Here is a 21,934-nt window from a genome sequence, read left to right as displayed (position 1 = left end):
CTTTTATCTTCTCCCTTTCTCACCAGTACCTCACGAATGATCCTTCATTTACAGGAGGGATGGCCTAGATGACCTAATAATGTCTCCTAGCTCTTAAATGTTATAAATCTACAACTTAAATAAGCACAACTTAAAGTTAGTATTAGATCAGTTATCTGCCCTGCCTTGTTTGTGGTAAGTTTGCTGGAACTTCCTTACATCAGAGCATTGTTACTGCCTGATAATGACTGAGAAATAGCAGGTGGCAAGAACTACATGGTCTGTCCTTTCTTGTTCTTGACAGGGTAGGATGGAAAGCAGTTGCTATGAGGATCATTTCCCTGCCCTTACATTTTAAGTATCTTTGTAAATTATCAAGAAAACATCAAATTGTACATAAATCGTAATATTTATGTCTTGTTTGTATAGAAATAGCCCAGATTCTGGCCTTAAGTTTAATATATATTAATCAGTTTCTGATTGTGACATGTAAGGAATTAGCAGATACCAAAAATGTTTGTAATATTTCATTATCTTTGTTTTATTTCACAGGATTTCATGGAGAAGTCGTCTGTAAAAAATGACCAACAATCTTCAGTAGCAGAACTACAAGAAAAAATTGGTGCTTTTCTTATTCCTTTACATTTAATTAGTTGTGACTTTTAAACCATTGTTTAACATACTTCATCTTTCGTTTTTTAACCCTAGTTTATGAGAAATACTTAAAATAAGCAAATGACTTCCTGATGTCCAATAAGGGTTCGAGATATGCCAGTGGTCTGTTACCCTAACAGTTAGTACTTTTATTTTAAGGTAGACATCTGTGTATCCCTGGCTCTGTACAATTGACCCCAATTAATAACAACTGTACCATGTGGAGGGGAAGATCTAATAATCTTTAATATTTTAAATTAGTAACTGTTAAGATGCCACTGAAAAATATAGCTTGCTTTGAGAGAGAAAACTAACCCCTCTGAGCATTCTGGTTGGCTTTCAAAAGAAAATTAGCACTAGCTGGAAGCAAAACCATTGAATTTCACCAAGAGGATTGGTAATATAATAAAATAATCGGCTCCTCATGGACTATTTTAGAGTCTAATGTGTTTTCACAGAAATGTACTTGTCTGTCAGCTATTCTTTATAGTTCAGTGTCTTTTTCATTTAAAAAAACAAACAAGATGACAGTACAGATTTGTGGCCAGCATAATTATATTAGAAAGCTAGTCACTTTCACATATGAGGATAGCCCAAAAGTAGTAAATGTTAGTGGATGGCTTTGTGACCTAGGGTGCAGATATTGTTCTGTACCATAGCCCTGAGCTTGATTGCTCTCCCAGTTTTGGTCCCTACAAAACTCATTCAGTCAAATAAGGAATAGTGGTACTGACTTGTTACAGAGAGAATCTCTCCCACTTCTGTGTATAGAAAAATAGTGGCAAGGTGTTTTGGGGTTTACTTTGTTTTTATTTTCGCTTTTTTTTTTTTTTAAAGAGAAAATAGTTGTATAGCTGGGACAACTCCTCAGCTGCCTCAAGAGAAGAGGGAGGAAATAAAATCTCCTGTCTCTCAGACAAACACACTTCACCCTTGCATTCCTACAACATGTAAATGACAAATGCAGTTACTTTAAAATGTTAGGGAGGAAGTAATGGCAAATTGAAACAACTGTATTTGTCACAGGAGTAGCTGGAAGCATGTTTTTTGAGTTTTAAAATCCTAACAAACTGAAGTTTGCTAAAGGAACTCTCTGGAGCAGTAGAAGTGTTCACCATGATAGCTATGTGTGTTGCTGGGAATTTTAGCTTTCAAACCAGGCCTCCAAAAGCTTAAGTGAATGAAGTGTTTTAAATGTCTTCCTGTTTTTCAGTAGTAATGGATGCAAATCCTTTTTTATTTTGCTAATGACTTCAAATTCACATAGATATTTGTTTTGTATTTTACTTATTCCGTTGCGTAGATGAATTCGTTTCTGTTTTTTGTGTTAGTATGTCTGGAAAAGCAATCTGCAGAGAGAGAAGAGAAGTTAAATAAAGTTAAAGTATTTGCTGTGAAAGCAAGGAAAGAACTAGATTCCAGTAGAAAAGAGGTAACTTAGCTTTTCAACATGAGGTCTAAATTTCTGGCATCGTAAGGTTCTGTTGTAATCACACTGTTACGTATTGCTTTGTAATAAGATGCAGTCCTTGAGAGAAGAATTAGAGTTGGTACGATCAGAGAAAGATCAGCTGTCTACTTCTATGAGGGACATCATCCAAGGAGCAGAAAGCTATAAGGTAAGAGGTACTATATCTTAAAAAATGCTTTATTTATCAGAAAATATTATTTAGAGATGGCATTTCCTAGCCTGATTCCAGTTTGATGTGTCCATGACTCACTACTTGCATAATTACAGTCAGCCTACTAATTTCCCTCTGTAGCTACAGTGTTCTTTGCTTCCTGCCCTAAACTATTGTACAGTGTTGCTGTGCGTTGTTCAGCAATTGCCATATCTCACCTCAGAGGTTTCAGTGGTGGATGAAGTGATCCCTGCATGTATACTTGGCATCTAGTAGCATATATTATACTTATTTTATTAAATTTGTTATTCACGTGAAGTGTGTGTGTGGTGGGGCGCTAGAATAATGACAATGACAATTATGTTTATAATTAAAATTGCAAGAGTTTCCATAATAATGCCTGTTTTTACAGGCTCAACTTTCAGAAACATTCATCCTTGTATGTGGAAATAGTCCATGCTCAGTACCTGCCCTTAAAGTTTGCTTAACTTTTTTGTATTATAAGCAATTCACCTTTGCATGTATATCTGGTTTAAAAAATAAATAAATAAATCCAACCATACTTTTAAAATATGGTCCTAAGCCTCAGTGGAGCTGTGAGGCTGTAAGGTAGCATGCTCAGAAGTAGGTTTTTGTTAATATGCTCACTGCCTTAGTGCCATTGATCCATTCTATCTGGCTGGAGTGGCTAGAGTGATCAAGCAGGGACACCTGTGATATTGAGAGTGCTTTCATGAGGAAAACTGTCTCCTTAAAACATGTACAACAAAGTACTCCCAAAAATTACCTTTAATATCAGAGACAAGAGAAAATCATAGATACAGTATTTAAACTTTTCAGCAAACTTCTGACATTCTTTAGTTCTTTCAGTGTTAAATAAATTCTTTTTTTGGTGGAAAAACTGCAACTATCAGAATATAAATGAATAGAAAATGCTGCTGCCTTGTGAAACCAGAGTTATGTAAAAACTGTATCCCACCAATCAATACCAGCAGCAAACTTGGGGATTCCCTTCTCCTTAACCCATTACTTCCACTGAAGTGTGAATTTCAAAGTTTAATTAGGACCATTTGAATGCTAATGTTAAGTTTAGACAAAGAGAAATATTATGGGAAATAACCCTTGTTAATGCAGTTAAAGTGCCAAATCAAGAAACATAAAAGATATGGTTCCAACAGCCTCCATTGCCAAAAACCCAGTAATTCCTTTACTAATATACCCTTTTTTAAAATCTGTGGTGACTTAGAGCTCTTCAATGAATGACTTAAATCTAGAGAGGAAAACTTGAAAGAGTTGTTTTCACTAGAACCTAGAATGGATCTGCAGCTTTAATTCACCTGTGATACTTCTGATGTCACAATAAGAAACATCAAGTACTGAACAATAATAAGAATGTGCAAATACCCATTTATTTGCTATAAGCACATCACAGCTTCCATGTATTTAACAAAAATTAAAGTGCTTTGTGCATGGTTTCAAGAATCTTTTGCTGGAATATGACAAGCAAGCAGAACAGCTGGATTTGGAAAAGGACCGAGCAACTAATCTTGAACATCAGATAGATGATCTTACAAGACAACTACAGACTTCAACTCAGCAGGTAGCTTATTTTGTGACTGAGCAAATAATTTTTATGACAAATATGAAGTAATTGATCTTAAGTCCCATTTCAGTTTGATAGACACATACTTACGTAAATTTTCCCTGTAAATATTTTCATAATTCCATCTGTATTTTTGAATACATACGAGCAAATAAACTAATATTTGTGTTCGACAAGGTAGAAATCCCAGTGTTTGGAATATTTGGATTTGGAAAAAAAATTAAATGAAAATAGGGACATTATAAAAATATCTGGATATCTCTCTGAACTGCAAGAATGTAGGGGCCTTTTTGGAGTATCAGGGCCCAAATCTGAAGAAATTTGAAATTAATCCCATTTGTCAACAATTGTAGTACATGAGCTTGAGCTGGCTCTCAGAAAAGAGCAGCTGCACAACACTGACAGTGGTCATATAGATTTTAAGTCCTTTATATCTAATGGGTACTACAGAGCTATATCTACCTTTTACTGATATTATCCCTTCCCTCTACAAAATACAGCAGCCGTTAGTAAGGACCGAGAATTTTAAAATATTAATACTAACTGTAAATTTAAAAATGTTTCAAACTAGAAGTGAGGTTTTTTTTCTTCCTGTCTCCCTCAGAAAATACTAAGGAGAGAGGCAAAATGTGTCCAGTCAACACCCAAAACATCTGAAAAATGAGTGGGTTGTATGATGGACTAAATCCAATCATTGATTGGCTGAAATACTCTCATGAGACTTTAAAATCTCCTTTTTTGCTCCCAATCTCACTCTTGAATACATTCTACTGCTTATCCAGCAGGTGAATTTTTTCAAATTGATGATATAAAATATTTCATGAACAAAATATGATCAATAATTGTGCTGTTTAGTAATTTTTTTTTTCCCATGTATTCATCCTTAATTCTGGATTCACACAACAAGGGAAGGACAATGAGACCATATGGTGAAAATGCTGTTGGTTCAAAACAAACCCTGAAAACATCTGCAACTCTAATCCAGACAGGGACAGATCTCTTACCTGTGCCTTAGCTTTATCTCATTTAAAACAGATAAATTGGCAATATTTGGTGGTATTGAAGTAGCTTCTTTGGAGTCAGGGTTGATGGCATTAACATCTGCCCAGAACTATGGCAGCTGTATTTGAGCCGAGGTTGGCATGCTGTTCCTGAAGAGCTAGTGAATTATTTTCCAAGCTTACCCACTGTTCTCCATCAACCCTTTAAAAAAACTGCAACAGGGTTGTAATATAGTTTCAAAATTGTGTTGTAGGAGTGTCTAAATCATGCCACCCATTTTTAAACCAGGCTATTTCTTATTCTGGTTTTAAACTGTTAGTATGGACGAGGTTTTGTCCTGTCACGTTCAAGCATCTGCAGAAATAGTTTACAAAGGGTGTTGGGTGGAAATCCTCGTATATCTTCTAAAAAACAACAACATAAGTCAGCATCTCTGCCTGTAAGAATTGCAAGAATATTAATTTTCACTTTCATCTTGTTACTAATATCATTCTAGCAAGACCAGCTAAACTCTGCCAATGAAGACCTTATGGCTCGTATTGAAACTCTACAGTCTAATGTTACACTGCTAGAAGCCCAGATATTAGAAACGCAAAAAGCCAAAGCAAAAGTCGACAAAGAACTGGAAGCTGAAAAATTTCTAAAAGAGCAAAAGATAAAGGTAAAAGCAATGTTGTGGGTCCATAAAAAAATAAAGCACAGGCTATTCTCTGAATGGATTGAAGGGAAGACTTCCTGAAAGTGTGGTAAACCGTTAGAGTTGAATCTTTAAAATATTTTAACTAGTTTGGTTTTGTTGCCTTTATAGATCAGATACAGCATCATATTCTGTTGCCTGGCTGACCCTTTCAGTCTTGCCCCCATTTAGAGTTTTGTCATAGTCAGTAGTGAGAATAGAATGGGGCCTTATGACTGTATGTTAAACTAACATGGCTATTAATTTTATAATCCATCTGGGGTTTAATTTGGAGGGTATGAGGGTTTTTTTCAAAAACCTGTCATTCTTACTAACATAAATTTTGTGACATACACCTCATGAACAAACATTCTTGAACTCAAATTATGTAACTGAAAATCATGTAAACTAATTTTCAGGACCACAGCAGTGCTGTAAGAGAACTTGAAGAGCTTCAGCTGCAGCTTCAGAAGGAAAAGAAACATCTTCAGAAAACTATGCAGGAACTAGAGCTGGCGAGGCGGGTAGGGTAATTGTTTCTGTTACAGTAGTGCTTGGAGGACCCAAATAAGACGGTAGCCCCTCTGTGTTATGTGCTGTACATAACACATGATAGAACATCCCTTCCCACAAGGCTTAAAATCCAAGTAAGACAAAAGGTGGGAGACAGGAAGTCTTATCCCATTTTATAGATGGGGAACTGAGGCATAGAGAAATTGTTACTAGCCCAGGTCACACAAAAGACTGAATGGAAGTGGAAATTGAATCCAGATCTCCTGAGTCCCACTCCAGCGCCTTAATACAAGACTGTTTGCTTTCCCAGAGCCAAATTCCTTTAGAATGCTTATCAGAACACTAGACAGAATTTTAATATTGTAACTTGTTTCCTTGTTTTGATTCTGATACAAACAAATGAGATTTAGAATGCTGATGGATATATTTTCCTCTGTTGCATATGTGGCTATAGACTTTAACAAAAATTGGAATTGTGAGCAACAGTTTTGCAGTACAGAGTATTCAAAACAAAAATCTTCAAATCAGCCCGAGCAATTTTAAACTGGAACTACAAAATATGTAATCTGCAGGATGCCCAGAAGAGCACACTAATGGATATGGAAATGGCTGATTATGAGCGTTTAGTGAAAGAACTTAATCAGAAGATTACAGATAAAAACAACAAAATTGAAGATCTTGAGCAAGAGATCAGAATTCAGAAACAAAAACAAGAAACACTACAAGAAGAAATAAGTGTGTAAAATATTAACTTTTTTCTATTTCTCATTGTCTGCAATGGGACTTCTTTTATCCAATGTGGGGGGAGGCAAACAGCTTGGGAATATCATGTATGTGTATCTTAACCTTCTCCGCTCAGGAGACAAGAAGGGCTGCCAAGAAATAGTTGAAAGAAGACTTGTCAAAATTCCTTTCTTATATGTTAAATGAATTACTGTAGTTCATCTGTCACTTGTTTACTAAGCTGTAAACTAATAGTCAGATATTTTACTGGACAAATTGCATTTCTCACGTGTCTGTGTTAATCCCAGAGTTGGAGAGCTAGTGACACCTTCAGAGTCTTTTTACAGAGCTGAGTGATTGAAAACCCCTGGTAGAGTTATAACACTCTACTTACAAACATTACCAAATAATGGTGTGTTAAATATCGCATTTTTTTGCCATCCTCTTAAGCATAACCCCAATTTTCTTGAAGATGTGTTAGAAAACCAGTATGATACCTGGAAATTTGAAGTTGAACTCTTGGTGAACTGCTTGTTTGCAACATTCATTTTCGGTTACATTTACAACACTTTTATGAAAGCACCCCATAGTTTTTTTTCCTTTGCTCATCAAAAATTATCTCTGCATTTAGAATCTCTTCAATCTTCTGTGCTACAGTATGAGGAAAGGAACTCCCAGATAAAACAACTGCTAGTGAAAACCAAAAAAGAACTGGCAGATTCAAGGCAAGCTGTAAGTGCCTATTTTCCTGCACATGCTTTTTTATACAAAATGCTTATAATTTAGTTGCCAATTTAGGTTTTGAAATAAAAAAATATTTAGTGTTTTAAATTAACCAAGATATCTTTATCCTGCAGGAAAGTGACCATCTAATACTTCAAGCATCATTAAAAGGAGAGCTAGAGGCAAGTCAGCAGCAAGTGGAAGTCTATAAGGCAAGGAACTTCACTCTCTGTTGTTAGCACAAGCTTTCTGACTTAAGAAGCTAGAGAGAATGCTATGGGGTAATAGAGGCTGAGTGCTACAGAATGTAAACAGGTTGTTACAAAAGCTGTATCACTAATTTTGTTTTTAATCAGTTCTCTCAATTGTCCTCAAGTGTTTCATTTATCATAGTACCCTAAGTCTTTCAGTTTCTTGTAATTATTTTGTGCTCGTGCATAGTGTTTCCACAGTGGGTGTTTGTTTTGGAACCATAGTAACAAAATAGATTTATCAACTGGCAATATGGGTGCTGCATTACTCTCTGCGGGATGGTGCATGTAACGAATAACTGCCTATTCTTGTTATCGGATCAGTTACTCCTTCAAGTCAAATGGTAGAGGTGAGGCTATGAAGGCTATGGATTCAAATTTTGTTAACCAATGTAGAGGGGTGGATCATCACTGTTGCATGTGATGGAATTTGTCTTTTTCCAGTTTTCTTTTAAAAAACAAACACACACACACACACACACTTGGAAAATTTTTTAAAAACTATACTAACGTTTACGTGTTAAATGTTGCAAAGTCAAACATTCAAAAGTTAGGAAATATTAGAATTAAGTTTGGCTGTATAACCTTAATTCTGCTCACTTGTCTGTGCACTGATACAGTAGAACTTCAGAGTTACGAACTGACCTCACACCTCATTGGAACCGGAAGTACACAATCTGGCAGCAATAGAGACAAAAAAAAAAAGCAAACACAGTGCAGTACTGTTGTCAAGGTTCCTCCCCCACTCTGAACTCTAGGGTACAGATGTGGGGACCTGCATGAAAACCTCCTAAGCTTACTTTTACCAGCTCTCATTGGTCATTTTGGTCAGGTGCCAGCGAGGTTACCTTTAGCTTCTTAACCCTTTACAGGTGAGAGGATTTTTCCTCTGGCCAGGAGGGATTTTAAAGGGGTTTACCCTTCCCTTTATATTTATGACAACTGTGTTAAACATAAACTACTAAAAAAAAAGGGGGAAAAGCAGCATTTTAAAGTTTCTGCATAGTAAATTTTCAAAGCTGTATTAAGTCAATGTTCTTTTGAAAGAACAACCATAATGTTTTGTTCAGAGTTACGAACATTTCAGAGTTATGAACAACCTCCATTCCTGAGGTGTTCGTAATTCTGAGGTTCTACTGTAATATTTAATTGTGTGCTCACATACTATTTTTTTGCCCCCAAAGAATCCCTGCCTCACTCATTTCACAGGACAGACAGTGCTCTGAGAATGAGGCAACTGTTGAATATTCCATTTTATTCTTATTCAGCTGAATGGCCCCAGGACTTACTTACTGCACATCATCTAAATGCTGCCCTACACTTGGAAGTTTTATTTCCTCATGTGCTTTCCTGTAGCACTTATCACTGCTGTGCCTTTCAGCCTTTAATGAATTTATCTTGACAACACCTGTAGGAGGTAGAGAGGTATTATTATCCCCGCTTCACTGGTACCTTAGGATACTAAGGTACAGAGAAATTAAGACCAACATTTGCAAAAGTCGCCACTAATTTTGGGTTCCCCATTTTACACATCTATAGCCTGACTCTTTTCTAGAGGTACTGAGATTATAGCTTCCATTTAACTCAGTTGAAGTTGTGTGTGCTTTGCACTTCTGAAAATCAGGCCATAGGTGTCCCAAATGAGCATCTATAAAATGAGTACCAGTTTTGAAACTGTGGTATAGTGACTTTCCAGACATGCCAAAAGAAGTTTGACATCCAGGGATACAATTTTGTTTTTCTGATTCCAATCCAGCATCCTGTCCATAAGAGACGATCCTGTCTCTTCCTGCATCGCTTTTACTTAATCATTATGCACATCTGCCAACTTCTGCACTGAACAAGACAGGGGTCTTGTGGAAAATATAGCATATGATTACATAAATAAAGATGTTACAGTGCATACATACAAGGGAGCAGAATCCAATGTTAAGTACTTTAGGCCTGGTCTACACTGCAGAGTTAGGTCGACTTAAGGCAGCTTAACCCTCAATCTAATTATGTCAGTGTATACACTACAGCCTTGGTCTCGCCCATGTAAGTGCCGTACTACACCAACATAATAATTTCACCTCTACAAGAGGCATAGAACTTATGTCCGTGTAGTTAGGGCAACACAGTGTCCTGCAGACACTGCAGGTTACTTATATCAGCTGTTAGCTACAATTCTTGTTAATTTCACAGCTCCATCCCAGAGCCATGAAATTGACAAGAAAGCTGCTCACAGCTCAGGCTGTCACCTCAGGGCAGGTTGGGGTCCAGTTAGGGGCAGGTTGGGGGTTCCAGCTAGAGCCCAGCTGCCCCCTGCTCCGAGCTGGGCTACTGCCCAGACTCCCTGCTTGGAGCTGAGCTGCCCCCAGGTTCCCTTCTCCCTGCCCGGCTATGGAGAGTCGGGTGTGGGAGGGGGCAGGGTTGCTGGGATTCCAGTGGGGAGCTGTACACGCAGCTGGGGGCCTGGGCTCTCAGCCCCCTCACACTGCCCCTCTTAAGTCAGTGGAAGCACTTCTGGTGAGGATGCGCACCACCGACAAAAGGAGGGTAGTATGGCCATAAACCACCGCAGTAATTATTGCGGTGGCTGTAAGTCAGCCTAAGTTTGTAATATAGACATGCCCTTAAAAATGTCCATCAATAAAGAAATGATGTAACAAAATTGTTCTGTGATTTCACAAAGGCTTTATGAAAGTAGCTCCCCTCACCCCAGGCCAAATTATTACTAGTCCATCCTACATTAAAGGATAAAACGCATTCATGTTCCATACATGCGCTTTGTGATAGCCATCAATTGAATCCCATATTTCTAAAATAGGAAGATTGGAAGTCAGTAACTACTATTAGATGTCTGTTCACTTAACCCCAATAAAAGTATTGCTGCATATTTACAGTTCTCCTATTTTCATTAAAGGTGGTGAGAACTGCCAAGAATAGAACATTATTATGTCTCATTGCCATCATGCCTTCGTTAAGTTGTTTGTTAACTAAAATCATAGTTACAATCAGTGCATCATGAAAATAGTAGGAAATAGTTCTTCCTTTAACAACTTTTTCAGGATCAAGATGAAATACATCTGTTCAAATTTTCCCTCAGAGAAATAAATATTTCTCCTACTTGGAATTGTTTGAGTTAATTCTTGAACACTTCTGTTGAGTATATTTTGCCCCCAGTTTCTGATAGTTCTGCTATAAACCCAGCCCTCTCCCAGCTGTCAGTTCCCTCTTCTTTTCCTTTAGGGACAAGAAACAGAGCCTTATAACCTGTCTTTCAGTTGCCACAATTCTTTCAGAAATAAACTTCTATCTCACCCAACTTTAGAATGCCCAGTTTCCAGGTAGCATGTACTTGGAGAGTATGTAGCATTCTAAAGGCCGATTTACAGAGGTGGGAATACAAATCTGACCCTGAAAATTAATCTGCTTTCTCCTGCCCTCTTTGGTATTCTGATTTCTCAGTTGTTGACATGAAAAATCCTAACTGGTGTACTATCAGAGAAGATTGAGTTATATCTTTAAAGTTATCAAATGATTTATTAGGTAGCCTATCATGATTAAGTAATAAATTTAATAGATCCAGTTGGTTGATTACAATGCAAAACACATTCTCAGTCTGTTAGGAACTCTCAGTCCAGACCCAAACCTTCAGTCAGTAAACTTTCAATGACTTTGCTTCTACTTAGTCCCCAGCCCCAACTTCACCTGTACATTCATTGCTCCGGACCTGAAAGTTAAACAGTGGAAACTCTTTGTATCTTGAATTATGGGGTATGATGAAACCATTCTAAACAGTGATACAGGATTGCGTTCGGGAGGCAAACCTAGGTCCCAGTAGTCAACAGATGCTCCCAACTCAGGAAGGTGCAGATTCCTTTATAGAGGTTCCCTGAAACTGGAGGGTTATGTAACTTCTAAATACAATGGCTTGCTTTGGTGTACGTTTTTCAGTGACTTTAAATTTAAAGTGTGATGATGGGTGCATAGACCCCATGCCTGGGTTGGCAGGGAGCAGGACTTCCACCACATGTACTGATGTCTACTCTTCTGTTGGAGGGGATGTAGTCCGTGTCCTAATTGGCAGGGAAAGAGTTAACCCTCTTGCCCTAATTGAGGCCACAGCCATTTGCACTGATTGATTTGGCCACAAGGCTAAACCTCTTCCAGTCTCCCACTCACCTGGAGGAAAATTGCTAACTGGAGAGGAAACTAAGGCACGGGTATGATTGGTGGTGATTCTGATACCAAGAGGAAAATCTTACGATGATTCTCCTGAGCTACATTGTAGTCTTTCACTTCCTTCAGAGTGTGGACACTGCCAGGAGCAGGTCCAGCAGTGCAGTTTCTCTCTCTGATGCCCAGGCCAATCCAACTCCTCTCTTTCCTCCCTGACTTGTGTGTAACCAAGGGTGTAGAAATAATAATTTCCTAGGTGTGTGGTTTTTTTTTAAATAAAAAATTACATTTAGTGACACTTAAGGTTGCTCCAGGACACTTTCCATCCAGTCAGAACCTTAAAAGCGTGTCAGAAAGAAGTGTCCTACCATCCTTGCCACCTTCATATTGCTTACAACATTATCAGTGACATGCTCTTAAGATTTTCACTTTCATCTCCAACAGATGTTGGAAAGCAACATGTACCCCAATTTCATCACTCATGCTGTCACACACAACCTCATATACCTACCCATGTTCCAGCATTTTAAATTTACAAGCACTTCACAGACCCTAGTTAATCCTTACAATAGCCCTGTGAGGTAGGTAGTTGTGTGTATTATTATACCCGTTTCACAGCAGGGAGCCTGAGGCAGAGAGGTGAAGTGATTTGGCCAAGGCTACACAGCAAATCCGTGCCAGAAGCAGGGTTAGAAATCAGGATCACCGGTCTTCTAGCCCTGTGCTTAAGCCTCATATGCTCTTATATCTACAGATCGGTTCATCTGTCACACTGTCAGATGTGCTGATCTGTTACTATCATATGAGGCATATCTGACTCTCAGTTCATTCATTTGAGAATTTAATCTGCTTTAACATTGCTGAAATCATTGTTTGGGGTTTGGGTGATAGCATGAGGGGTGAAATTGGGGTAAATAGTACAATTTCTATATATACTTTTTCCCTAAATATAAAAACTATATCTGACTGCTCTTCTGCATCTTTTTTCTGATGTTTCTAGCATAAAGCCCTGTAAGGTATAAGTGGTGCTGCTGTTGTATTTCAGAACTGATGCACGACGGTTCAGATATTCAGTTGGCTTGCTGCTTTCTCCCTTTTTATTTTTAATCTCTCAAAAGAGAATTAGGGAGTCTGAGTCCTATGACAAGGATATATTTTTTTAATCTACCTTTGGCCCTACTATATTAAACTTCGCTTTTTTAAAAAAGTGTTTTATTTAAAACACATTGCCAGCAAAAAGCCTTAATATGAGGTTAATTTTCATCAGTATGAATTTTGATGGCTAGTAAAAGGCATCTGCCTTGCTGCCAAATGACACATTTGTTGATTTACAGAAAATAGGGATTATGCTTTCAAAAAAAAAAAAAAAGCAATTGAGAAAAAATGAAATAATTCTGTAGAAAAATTTGTCTGCACATTTCTTCCCATTATTTTAAGTAAAATTCAAATGATAAATGATGCACGTGATACTGCTCAGATACATTCGAACATATGGCTGTGTGCCTTCTTCACATTAATATTTTTTAAAACCAGATTTTAATTTTATTGTATCTAGTCATTTCTAGGTTTCCCATTACCAGAATATCTGGATGCTTTTTTTCATTCTCTGTTCACCTAATGAAAAGAAGAGTCAATTCTGAAGACTAAATTCTAGCTTTGTTGAAATGCGTGCTCATTTTCAGATTCAGCTGGCTGAACTTACATCAGAAAAACACAAGATTCAAGAACATCTGCGGACCTCTTTGGAGCAACACCAGCGCACTCTAAGTGCTTACCAGCAGAAAATTGCAACCCTACAAGAAGAATGCAACACAGCAAAGGTACTTTTTCATAAAATAAGTAATAACTCTTTAGACTGTTAGAAGACAAAGTTACTTAACTTGCACTTTTGCTTCTCTAAAGATACCATCTTGCAGGATTCTTACTCCTGGATCTTAGGTCCTTGGCAGATGACTGGAAGGAATTCTCCTGACTTGTAATGGTTTTTGACCTTTTCAGCAATAGCAGCATAGAGCACAAGTTAGGCCTTTTACTACTTGTTGTGCACCATCCTCTGTGGAATATAAATGCTGCCATCCAAACACTATAGTTAGTTTCTTTGACTGCACCAGAGCTGAGGCTCTGTTGTGATAACTGGGCTGACAAATGTACTGTAATAGTGAGCTCGGTTGTAAAAAGTATGTAAAAGTGTGTAAGATGATATAATAACAAGTGTCAATGGAAAGTAGAGAGACACACTGGGTGAGGTAATATCTGTTATTGGACCAACGTTTGTTGGTGGAAGAGGCAAGCTTTTGAACTACACAGAGCTCTTTAAGATGGGAAGTACGTCAAGTTGCTTTCAGTAATGAATGTTATAAACAGCTGCAAGAGACCCAGGTAGAGAGACTCAATTAGTGCAAACAAAAAGGGCCACATTGATATAATTCAAGGACTAAACTGAAATCATGCTCGGTAAAAATAAAAAATGTAGAACCAGAAATTTAATGAAACAAAATTGTCATCAAATATTAGGCCTAATTGGTGGGCAAAATAATGAGGGGATGGGGTATTCCATCCATCGTTGCTTTTGTGGGTCCTTTAAAGAAAAAGAAAAAAAACTTGGGGGGAAGATAGGAGAAGACAGACAGAGGCTACCGAAGCAAGCTTCCCTGTCGTAGCTGCCCTCGCCACCATCTCCTGGCAGCCCTCCATCATACAAATCCTGAGTGATGTCCTGACCAGACCCGGCCAGAGAGAGGGATCCAGACGAGATCACCACTCCTACTAGCTCCAGCTGAATCCCAAATACCCCTAGAGATAAAATAGGATCAGACTTTAACAGTAGCAACAACAGCCCCAGCCCCTCTCAGCTGACTTCTTCTCTTTTTCCCCAAGAGGACAGTTATTACCATCTGAGAGATGGTCAAACAAGGGGATTTTTCATTTTAAACTTCTTTCCAACTAAAGGAAAAAGGAACAAAAAATGCTGTTAAAATACATTTCAAATGTTTTAACTATGTTTGCTTTTCTGTAACTTTAATAAAGGATTTAAAAGATTTTTCATGTGTTTGCCATAGTCCTAAGTAGACTGAGGTCTCTGTTTACCAAACCCCAGACTTCATTTAACTCTATTTAATGTTAGGCAGTGACTGGGTTATGTTAACACCTTTGGCCCATTTATTCCATTTAAATTAATATACAAGTTCCCAGAAAAAGAAGCCACCTCAAGATGATCAATGTATATGTGCCTTGGAGGAAAAAAGAAAATAACCTCACAAACCAGAAACTCCAAACTCTGTGAGGGAGGTGGGTGAGGGAGTGTCCTAAAGACAACATCATCTGAAAAGCAGAGTTCAAAAACAAGTAATTTTCTCTTTTGAAGATACTATTTTTGCAGGATTCTCACATCCCAAATGAACATGAGCAGAGGTGCAATGACCAGCAATAGCAAAGCTAGTGCCAACTGTGTGAAGAGACAGAGGTTTTGTTAATATCTAGCATAAATAGTAAGAGGTGTAACGACATTCAAGTCTGTGGGAAGAGATCGCAATTTGAGAAAATTCCATGCTGAAAATAAAAGACATCTTAACATAAAATTCTTCTTAGGGGAGCAGAGCTCTGGAATCCCCCATCTTGGAAAAGTTCTGGAGCACAGAGCATCTTCTGGAAACTGAATACAAGGAGTAATATTTTGTAAATGTCTGGAGAGACGACCAAGTAGCAGCTTTGCAATTCTCTGTGGTAGATACATCCATCTAATCAAATAGGCCTTGATATGGTTTCCAGATAATAGCAATGTGAAATGCCTTTGGAACATAGTTCTCTTTGTAACAGCATTGCTCAGCAACTTTGGTTTCTTTATCAAATAAAATAAAATTGGGTGGAGTTAGTCTGCTTGAAATAGACTCCCAAGGATTTCTGACACTGATGGTGGAACACTAACATAACTTCGGATGGGAATCTCAAGTGAGTCCACGTTACCACCTTATCCTTGTAAAAATGAATCTGGTATAAGGTGCGTCCATTCACTAGCACCAGGAAAATGACTGTCAGTGTAAGAAACTTAAGTTCATAGGAATTAGTGTTTTAAAGGAGCTTTCATCAGGCCCATGTTTGCATTTTGCTGCAGAGGTGTTTTTTTTAATTGGAGGTTTCAGAAGTGTTGAGCCCTGCCTGAAACTGACAAAGGGTTGCAGAGATACACTTCTATCTGAGACTAGTTCATGATAAGCTAAAAAAGATATTTCTGGAAGGAGTTAGTCTGTGCAATAGACTGAGACGGGCGAAGAAAGTAGTCAAGCAGTTTTTGTAGAGAAAGTAAAGGAGTCCATATGGGCCTTACTGTGCTACACTTACAAACCTTTCCCACTGGAAGCCCTAGGTCCTACTTAGTAGATGGCTTCTGAATCAGCTGCTTGAACATACCGTACCTACAAACCTCTAATCCGTCAGAAGCCAAGCTGTAAGAGGGAGAGTTTCTTGGAGCCAGACCTGTAGGAGTGTGTCTCGTTTGCCTCAAGGAAAGTTTGGGGGCACTCAACTCATCAAATTTCTTCACTATCCAGGGCAACCTTTGTAGACTCATTGGGCATTTCCACACATCATGGCTGATTCCTTCATGGGCAATGCAAAGCATCTATCCTGGATGTAGTTCCGCCACACTGACATGGTATGAAGCTGTTGTGTGGCCAGTCCTCTCTCTTGGATGCTACATCTCCAAAAGAAAAAGAGTACTGACACCTCAGAGGAGCATGTGACCAATGAAAAGGTGAGCATCAAGATAGTTGCCAAGTCACAACTAAGAAATTAGGTGCAAAAACAGCAGAGCAAGTGAAGATGCATCAAATACAACAAAGGCTGCTTATCAAATATTTGGGGGGTGAGTACTTTAACTCAAGTGTCTGAATGAAAGGAAAAGTGAGGGACTTGTTTAAAAAAATATTATATTGACGAACATCACTGGAGCCAGAAGAGGTGTAGCAATCGCTGTTGAAGTACAATGTCCGAAAGAAAACTCGTTCACCAACCACAGTTAAGAAACAACTGGAACATTCAGAGAGCCATATTTATATTTATCAGGGAGTGGTGTATTACATCCAATAGAGGGCATGACTTGTGTTGCCCTCAATGTTTTAAAAAAAACAAATTCAGAAGCTATGGGAATTCCACCCGCCACTTGCTGAGATTCAGGAGAGAAAATCCTGCACAGATGGTATTTTTAGAGAAAGGGAGCACAAAACATTGAATACTGGATGAGCAGTGCTCGTCAAGTCAGTTTGATAATACACACTCGTCTTGCTGTAAGAGCTGTGGTCAAAGATTTCAAATGATTTTTCAAAGATTTCAAAGCTACCTGATTTTTTTTTAATTGCAGGAAATTTACATCAACATATATTTAATTTACATATTAAGTGATTTTAGTATAAGCATAGTAAAAAGACAGAAAATAAACTGTATATACTTTTTCAAAAACAAACTATGAAATTTTTCCATCGTCTTGTTTGCTTGAACAAAAATACCAGAATGACTCAGAAATCAAGTCTGAGTACAAATAGATGTCTGATTATGGCTGTAACAGTGGCTGACTATGACGAAGCCTGTGTGTTGACAGAGGAAATGATTGTCTATGTTGTTTCTATCACCATCTTGTATTGGAGTTGCTGTTTATAATATTTTGTGGGTAGTTGTTTTTATTTTTAAGGACTTTGTAATGTTTTATAGTACTATTTGTATGTTACAATATCTTATATAAAATTGTATATTTGTAAACTATCTGAAAGACAGATGTGATTAACACTAATGTTCTCCCTTTACCAAAAAAAGTTTACCAATCATGGAATATTGCATTTTAAATAAACTGGCTTTCTTAACCATTTTAATCATCCATTCAACACAGAAAAAAAGGAAATGCAACTGTTCATATTTCTTGATCTTTAAACAATGTAATGTGCATATAGATCACAAATTAAAACTGAAACTATTTGGTTTTATATAAATAAGTGGCTTATATAATTGAGGGTTTTCTTTTTTCATATTCTAGGCAGAACAAGTTGCTGTTACCTCTGAATTTGAAAGCTACAAAGTCCGTGTTCATAATGTTTTAAAACAACAAAAGAATAAATCTGCTTCTCAGACTGAAACTGAGGGAGCCAAGCAAGAAAGGTAAAAATTATGTCTATAAGTGCTTGGTAGTCAAAGACTAATGAAACCAGCAATAAGCAAGACTTTTTTTTTGCTATTGTATACCTATTTAAATAAAGGGGGAAGAGGATGAGAAATCCTTTTCAGTAGTCTTTTTGGCTAACAAACTGTAGTAATGTGACAGAAATGTTCATCTATGTGATGATTCTTGGTTCACATCTAATTTTTGGCATTCATATTTTATAACTGAGGATTACTGAAATACCCAGACAGAACACTTTAAAAGGATGCTGTCAAGGTTCCTTCCCCACTCTGAACTCTAGGGTACAGATGTGGGGACCTGCATGAAAGACCCCCTAAGCTTATTCTTACCAGCTTAGGTTAAAAACTTCCCCAAGGTACAAACTTTGTCTTGGCCTTGAACCCTATGCTGCCACCACCAAGCGTTTAAACAAAGAACAGGGAAAGAGCCCACTTGGAGACGTCTTCCCCCAAAATATCCCCCCAAGACCTACACCCCCTTTCCTGGGGAGAGCTTGATAAGAATCCTCACCAATTTGTACAGAAGAACACAGACCCAAACCGTTGGATCTTAAGAACAATGAAAAATCAATCAGGCTCTTAAAAGAAGAATTTTAATTGAAGAAAAAAAGTAAAAGAATCACCTCTGTAAAATCAGGATGGTAAATACCTTACAGGGTAATCAGATTCAAAACATAGAGAATCCCTCTGGGCAAAATCTTAAGTTACAAAAAGACACAAAAACAGGAATATACATTCCCTCCAGCACAGCTTATTTTACCAGCCATTAAACAAAAGGAAATCTAATGCATTTCTAGCTAGATTACTTACTAACTTAACAGGAATTGTGAGGCTGCCTTCCTGATCTGTTCCCTGCAAAAGCATCACACAGACAGACTGAACCCTTTGTTCCCCCAGCTCAAGATTTGAAAGAATCTTGTCCCCTCATTGGCCATTTTGGGTCAGGTGCCAGCGGGGTTACCTTAGCTTCTTAACCCTTTACAGGTGAAAGGGTTTTGCCTCTGGCCAGGAGGGGTTTTATAGCACTGTATACAGAAAGGAGGTTACCCTTCCTTTTATAGTTATGACAGATGCTATCAACTTATAAATCACATTTCAGTCTAAAAATTTTTCACATATCTATGTTACTATAGCTAAAAGATTTTAAAAATCCCTATTTTTTGCTAAGATTACGTTCTGTAAATATCTGTAATTTGATATTACTCTGAAAAATAGAAATTTTTCACTGTTTCCCCGAGGGCTATTAGGTGCTACAGTAAATAATAATTAGTCAGCCAGTTTCTCCTGTTTCTGTGGTGTTGTCCACATGGAAAAAAATACTGGTGGGTGAGGGAATGGTGTGATTGTCAAACCAAAAAAGCTGGCAGGAAAACTCAAGCACAGAGTTAAAACCTGAGTCTAATTTTAACTCATTGTTAGGAATCCCTTGATTTCCAAGTTGACCCTACCCCTTTTCCAGTAACTAGTGTTGCAACTCCTAGTTTGAACCCAATGGCTGTTGGCGAAACACTTTGATACATTGACATGTTGTTTTTTTTTATAGCTAAATAACACAGATATCTTAAAGTAAGGCTTTATTTTCCTGATTTAAAAGAAAACAGGTAACCTTTATTCCTGAATGAATGTATGTTTACGCTCGCTTTCTCCACCTTCTCCCTCACCAAAACTTAAAACACTTTTTTTTTTCCTGCACAGATTATCTCTTGTCTCAGCGTGGCTGGGGGATGGACCCTAGAGGTTCAGAATGAAGCTGAAACTAATGTCTGCCTTTTGGTCAGCAGTTTCAGCTTAAGCCTGTTTTGTGGCATGAAAATGTACTGTTGAAAATGGTTTTCAGCTACAGCCTTCCTTACAAAAAAGCTGCTGTTCACACCAGCTTAACTGAACCATTGTTAGCATCAGCAAAAGGCCTAGTGTAGGCAAGGCTCCAGGGCCAGTCCAGTTCTTACCGGCATGTCAATTAGAGTTGTTTTCAGCAAGGTTTACTGACGTGGCGATTTAAAAAAAAAACAAAACAGTTCCAGTCCCAGAAAACTTGCATAAACAACAGTTTTACCCTTTGTTACCCTTTTTCTGTAAACTTTCCTTGGCATAAACATGGTGAACTGAACTAGTACTGAAAACTTTTAAGTGCAAGTATAGGCCAGACAAATTCAATGCAGTTTCAGAAAGTCTTAGACTTAATTCCACGTGGGATCTACGCTAGCAGTTATCTGTTTCAGGACGACCATTCCTGATGGTCATTGTCAAAAAGAGGTCAGTGTCCTAAAATGACAGTCATTGTGCATAAGCCATGGTTAGGGCTACAATTTTGTCACGGAAGTTACAGAATCCATGACTTTCAGGGACCTCCATGACTTGAGCCCCCAGCACCTGGGAGCTGTAGGGTCCCCTGACACCCCTGGTGGCTGGGAACTGTGGGGGCCCGAGCTCCCAGCTGCAGAGGGAGGCAGGGGTGCCCTGCAGGCAGCTCCCAGCCAAGGCAGAGGCAGGGGTGCCAGGAGCTCCGAGGCAGCGGGGAGACCCCAAACTCCCCGCCCCCGCAGGCAGCAGGGCTCCCAGGAAGTCCCAGCCACCATGGGCGGCAGGGGTGCCCCGCAAGTTGAGTCCCGTGGGCACCCCAAGGCTCGGATCCACCACAGGTGGTGGGGGGACCCTGCACCTCTGAGCCAGGCCCTCTGGTTGATGGGGGGAACCTGCAGCTCCTCATTTTGTCATGCATATTTTTAGTAAAAGTCATGGATGGGTCACAGGTTTCCATTAATTTTTCTTTATTGCCCATGACCCATCCATGACTTTTACTAAAAATATGTGTGACAGAATCTTAGTCTTAGCCATGGTTAACTGATTTTTGGCACAGGTCTGGAAATACTGCTGCAGATCCAGCAGAGGGAGTCCTATGATTTGTTATGGGGGATCCCTGATAGAAACTATAAAATAGCATCTCAGGTGTTGCCTGTTTAAAAAAAAAAAAAAAAAAAAAAAAAAAAAAAGATACTGAGAATTCAGAGGACTTCTTCATCAGATTCTAGCTAGTCAGGGCACGAGTTTCTTTGACGCAAGATCGTTGCAAGGGAGTCTCATTTATTTATCTTCCCCTTTTGCCAGCAGAGGAATTCTGATGGGAAGCAGTGTTCTGTTACTACTGGACATAGGCTGTTGGGGAAGGGTTAATTTCAGAAATTTGTAAGTGGAACAGTTTGATCAACAGTTGAATAATACAGGATAAAATTTTAAAGGATGGATTACTCCCTGAGTTATAGGGTTATTCTACAACTCTTAACCATACAAATAGTTCATTTTAGAAGTCAATAGAATTATTCACATCAGTAAGGACTAAGAGGTTGAATAAGTTTGTAGGTTCTTCAAATTGTATTTTTCTCAGAATTGGGACAGGTGAGTTGGCCTTTTTTCTCTAGTTTCTCATGCCTGAATCAACTTATCTGAATATAGCACACTGCCTGGTTTTTCTGGTGTTAATTTTTGTGGGTTGCCACCTCCCCCCCGCCCCCAACCCAATTTTTCCCAACCCTCTCCTGGTTCTTTCCTGTACCTTGTGTTCACCCCTGCCAGGCTGGCGCAAAACAAACAAACAAACATACAAAAAACGCCCAAGAGACAGTTCTTACCTAAACCTGCACCCCACCCATTATCTGTTTTCCTTCCCACCCACAGCTTCTTTAGCTTTGTCCCCTATAACTTGTCTAATCCTGAAAGGATTATTAATGACACTCTTTCCCTCCTCTTCCCCCACCCCCTTAATCAGGCAATGCTTTGAGCTGTTCCAGGAACATGGACACGAACAGGCCATGTGTTCCTGGGACAATCCCAAAATCAGCTATTTTGTTGTCATTTCAGC

General features: G+C 38.5%; 1 protein-coding gene across 6 annotated transcripts in view; it reads left to right on the top strand.

Annotated features, from left to right (window-relative positions):
* GCC2 (GRIP and coiled-coil domain containing 2) overlaps nucleotides 1–21,934 on the top strand; it is a 48,410-nt gene that overhangs the window by 13,637 nt on the left and 12,839 nt on the right. For 2 of the 6 annotated variants that reach the window (XM_037897628.2, XM_037897646.2), the window contains 11 exons: nucleotides 532–601; nucleotides 1,965–2,065; nucleotides 2,154–2,252; nucleotides 3,715–3,855; nucleotides 5,357–5,521; nucleotides 5,956–6,060; nucleotides 6,622–6,784; nucleotides 7,404–7,504; nucleotides 7,630–7,707; nucleotides 13,593–13,730; nucleotides 17,933–18,054. In XM_037897628.2, the coding sequence (XP_037753556.1) occupies nucleotides 532–601; nucleotides 1,965–2,065; nucleotides 2,154–2,252; nucleotides 3,715–3,855; nucleotides 5,357–5,521; nucleotides 5,956–6,060; nucleotides 6,622–6,784; nucleotides 7,404–7,504; nucleotides 7,630–7,707; nucleotides 13,593–13,730; nucleotides 17,933–18,054 (1,283 nt within the window). Of the gene's footprint in view, nucleotides 1–531; nucleotides 602–1,964; nucleotides 2,066–2,153; nucleotides 2,253–3,714; nucleotides 3,856–5,356; nucleotides 5,522–5,955; nucleotides 6,061–6,621; nucleotides 6,785–7,403; nucleotides 7,505–7,629; nucleotides 7,708–13,592; nucleotides 13,731–16,457; nucleotides 16,661–17,932; nucleotides 18,057–19,618; nucleotides 21,662–21,934 lie in introns of those variants that run through there. The other 4 variants (XR_006287537.1, XM_043536328.1, XM_037897652.2 and 1 more) reach the window with 4 other exon arrangements.

This window comes from Chelonia mydas, chromosome 1, assembly GCF_015237465.2.
Source record: "Chelonia mydas isolate rCheMyd1 chromosome 1, rCheMyd1.pri.v2, whole genome shotgun sequence".
Classification (NCBI taxonomy): Eukaryota; Metazoa; Chordata; order Testudines; family Cheloniidae; genus Chelonia; species Chelonia mydas.
The sequence above is the reverse complement of the archived record's forward strand: the minus strand, read 5'-3'. Positions and strand labels throughout refer to the sequence as shown.